This window comes from Sabethes cyaneus, chromosome 2 (genome assembly GCF_943734655.1).
Source record: "Sabethes cyaneus chromosome 2, idSabCyanKW18_F2, whole genome shotgun sequence".
NCBI lineage: Eukaryota > Metazoa > Arthropoda > Insecta > Diptera > Culicidae > Sabethes > Sabethes cyaneus.
In genome coordinates this window covers 127,684,851-127,689,452 of record NC_071354.1, presented here as the reverse complement: position 1 = coordinate 127,689,452, position 4,602 = coordinate 127,684,851, and the positions used below count along the sequence as shown (strand labels likewise).

The 4,602-nt window shown below is 42.0% G+C and overlaps 1 protein-coding gene across 1 annotated transcript; it reads right to left on the bottom strand.

The window, feature by feature from the left end:
• Nucleotides 1-2,075: 2,075 nt before the first annotated feature.
• On the bottom strand, nt 2,076-2,936 carry LOC128735976 (uncharacterized). The gene has a single exon (XM_053830462.1). The coding sequence runs from the start codon at nt 2,934-2,936 to the stop codon at nt 2,076-2,078; it is 861 nt and encodes a 286-aa protein (XP_053686437.1).
• Between the last annotated feature and the right edge of the window lie 1,666 nt (nt 2,937-4,602).

Sequence of the window (4,602 nt, the reverse complement as noted above, 5' to 3'; positions counted from 1 at the left end):
TTACTAATAGTAGAAGACACTAATATTTCAGAAAGGAGCAAGAAGTCCAGAAAGATCTAATATCAGACAAAATCAATAATAAAACGTGAGAGGAATTGACAAACAAGTAAGAAACACACGCTTTGAAAAAATCATGTCAATTTACGTCTTTTGACATGCATGGAACATTGCAAATAATCATAAAATTACATGTTATTTCACCTAACGGCTGATTTATTATATTTGGATTGATGTAAAAATACATCTTTAAAAACGGATTAGGCTATTTACGTCGAATGTGAGTTTCTTTTTTTCGTTATGTGCAGTGAAACAGCAGTTTATAAATTGAAGGTTAGTTGCCGATTCCCTTCTTCTTTTGTTGCGAAAACGATTTTAAATCCAATATTGAAGGTGTAAAAGAGCATTAGAAAAATAACACTTTTCCACATTGATCCATCGCACACAATTTTCGTTAAGAGTAGTGAAGTAGGAGAATGTGGGAGATAAGAATAATAATAATAATTAATGATGAATAAACATCATGAACTAGAAAAAAATAATAAAGCGATTCACATCGGTCTGCTCTGACAACACTGTCAATGCAACGTATTATAGTCCAATATGGCAACGGTGCGTCAGCTGCCGAGCGATGCTATATAAACGGACGTCATCCATGTGAATCCTCATTCTTGTGACGGATTTCGGAGAGGAAGGATCTCACCCTCATGGACCAGCAGCAGGCAGCGAAACCAGTGGCCCCTTTGAGGGTAAGACCACTGCTCAACCGAAGGAGGCAGAACCACACCGGCGGCGCGGTACTCTGGAGTGAGCAGCAAATCTGTCTCGGAGCACGACAGGCGTTATTTTAGATAGCCAGTTATCGTTTAAACGGCATATTTCTTACATTGTGGACAAGGCATCCAGAACATTAGGATTCGTCTTCCGCATCGCTAAGAGCTTCACTGACGTCTATTGCCTCAAGGCATTATACTATGGACTCGTCCGTTCGACTCTTGAGTACGGTTCCGTTGTCTGGCATCCATATTACCAAAACGGGATGCAAAGGATTGAATCAGTTCAACGCCGCTTCTTACGCTTTGCTCTCCGTCGTCTACCATGGCGAAATCCATTCCAGTTGCCGAGTTATGAAAGTCGTTGCCGTTTAATACATTTGGAGACACTACAGACACGAAGGAACATCGCAAGAGCTCTGTTTACTGTCGACACGTTGCAGGGAAGAATTGATTGTCCTGCTATTCTTGGGGCGATTGATCTAAACGTGCGTCCCAGGGCACTGCGGAACAACTCAATGCTGAGGGTACCTTTTCAACGCACCAACTACGGACGAAACAGCTCATTGACTGGTATACAGCGAGTTTTCAATCGGGTTGCATTCGCTTTTGATTTTAATTTGTCACGTGAAACGGTCCGTCGTAACTTCTCTATGTTTTTTTCAACAAATGACGACTAAGAAAATTGTTAGTGTTTGTAATTGTAATTTCTTGACAGTGTGTGTTAGATTAAGCTACTTATCCATCATTGGGACTATAGTCTGTTGATGTCGACTTAATAAATAAATCGCCAACTAATATTAAAGAGTCTGGCTTGGTCGGAGAGCTTTTGAACACAGGCGCAGTGCTCGTTATAGATAATTTGGTCTGAATTCGGCTTGATATACACGCAGCATATATAAATACACTGGTTCGGCAATTCAATACAAACAGCTACTTGTTCTAAACGTGTGTCGCCAGGAAGCTGAACTAGTCGGGATGCAAGATGCTTTTTTATAGCAATTAACACACCACCACCACGAGTCGCGGTACTTGTCAATGAATTTCTGTCGCATCTGTAGAAGATATAGTCCGAAGATAGCTCAGAAGAAGCAATGCCGCTGTTGAGCCATGTTTCCGTAAAGGCAAGTACGTCATAGTCAGATGATGTAAGCGCGAGATATAAGTCATTCGTCTTTGTTCGTAATCCTCTAACATTCTGATAATAGATCGTAAGAGGGGCTTCGTTTGGCGTTGTCAGTTCGGGCAAAGTTTCAGTTCTATTTTGATTGGTCATACAGTCATTTACACAATTGGATGGATTTTCTAAGCGGTGGGTTGTGTGTTGGCTGAAACATTCGAGGTCTGACTGGGTCCTGCGACTGTTAATGTCGGTAAGGCGGTTGGAGGTTTCCAAAAAACCCTCTTGGAGACAGACTTATCTTCGAACTCACGGAATACAATACCAACAGGCCAAGTGTCCGGACTCATAGCTTTAGCCTTTAGGTCAATGGGGAGTCCTATTTTGTATGAAATGAAATTTAGTAATCTGGGATCTCTTCCACGGGGAATTAACTTGACGACAGCTACATTGTCGGTGCCAAGTTTTTCAGTCGTCAGGTTGGTTACGGTTTGGTCAGCTACATCAGGTGAAATTCCGGAGAGATACAACCAGAATTTCTCTTCAGTATGATTAGACGTTGTCGGCATAGCGGTGGGTGCAGTTGCGTCAGTTCCACGCAAAAGCTTGGAAGGTCTAATGACAGCAGTATCCATATTCTCCTCGTAGCCTCTCCTTCTTTTGGCAGAATTAAATGAGAAAGAGCCCGGAGTTTGCGGAAGCGGGGTTTTAGGAACTGAATCAATCAGCGTTTTGAAATTAGTGCGTATTTCAAGCTTGATATCTTCAAGAATGTCCTTGCGTATTTGATCTTTTAGTTCCTCGATTAACTGTTGATTAGCTTGTTCTACTGACACTAGCGCATTTTTAAAACGAGCCTTATCCATGATGTTCTTGCACGTATTACACATCCAGAACAAGTTGGATTTCTTCATGACCGCAGCAGCAAGTTCATCGTGCAAATCACAACATTTTACACAGAAAGTGGCAAAGCAAAAGCCACCACATTTCATAAAGTTTCGACCTTCACCAATATCATTGGCACAACTTTCGCAAACTTTATGCATGATGAAAATTTGAACGTGGCAAGGAAAGGGTTAATTTAATTAAACTATGCTAGTACGAAGTACGAGATGGCGCCACCAGCGTAAGTAGAAATGTAAATGGTTGCTACGGTATTTGATCTTCTATCTCGTTCAATGCGAAATGTATAGATCATTTTGCGATGACGTCATTTTGCCGTCAAATGACACCACTTGGTGCTTTGTTTACATGTTTTTTGTCACATCCAGCAGTTTCGATTTAAAATTTCGTGAAGGATTACTGCATCAGTTGCTTTAAAATGCATCTAAGGTGCTTTCTCTTAAATAAAAACTATAATTTTGTATCATTATCTGCCGGACAAAGATAGAAAACTCAATTCAAACTTTAACACCATGTAAACAAACCACCAAGTGCTGTCAAAAAAGTGTGGTTAGGAGCTCCCGTGTAATGATCTATAGCACGATACCTTGTTGGGTGTTTATGTACAACTGATGATCGGTTGCCGTTTCTCGAGCTGTCCGTGAATGTAGAGTGACTATATACAGAGTGGCGACAAGTCATCCCAAATGTATGCAATGCGGGTTTTCCAAGGTTTTTCTTTCTCTTTCCTGCATACGCGTTGGATAGGTCGTCTGCTCGATTGGAATGACACTGACAGATAATTATCATTCCAATTTTGACATTGTCACCACTCTGTATATAGTCACTCTACGTGAATGATGTTGCCCTTTCTGTCTTACTTACGAAGCTTGGTAAACGATGCGTGAGTAGTGGAGGCGACGACGATCATGCATACGATGAGACAATGCCAGGGCGAGATGTAAATATCGTGCTTGTTGATCTGGAGTAGTTCGGCGTAGAAGTGAAAACAGCAGCAAGAACGATTTTTTTTATTGCGATCAGCTGTCATTTTTTACACAGACAGAAACGTAATTTTGTGACGAGATTCGTTTGATGAGCAGCGGTGCGTTGTGCGGGGCTATGCAGGGTACTATCGCAAGCTGGTTTTAGTTGGGACTCAAACCAAGTGGGAGCCGGAATGGTTGGCGAGGTGGGACGGTGGCGGAGGAGCTATACGCCTTTTATTCTACCAACGACTCGAGCCGATACCAATTTATTTCCGATTTTGCTCGACCTACCTGGGATGTAATTTTTCAGCTTCGATGGGTGCTATTGCTTTTCAAAAGCGGATTCAGGATCGTTGAAGGAATTTTTATACGGATTTGTATTGCTAGAAATCACTTGAAACGGAGCGACGATACACAGATAAACAGAAACAGCGCAGGGTTGCCAGAAAAAAAACTGAACGAAAAACAAGCAGTTAAAAGTGTGTGGGTCCTATGGGACCGAAGGGCTTTCCCCCCGATGGGGGAAGTGATAGTACGCAGTATACGCTGCCTGACTGGATGAATCAAACTGGAGATAGAATAGCCAATCAAACTCTTTTGATGAGAGCGGTAAATGATTCCAATGCTTGCGCATCCATAGTTAGCGATACACTTCCTGAAACCAAACTTCCCAGCAACCCCTTTCTAATTAATAAATCGGTCGAAAAATCCCTAGGATGCGCTACCCAAGGACTGGTGACAGCTGTCAAAGAAGCCCGTGGAACCAGATACGTTCTTCGCACTCCATCCAAGTATGCATTCGACAAACTTCTGCAAATGAATGAACTAATCGACGGCACCC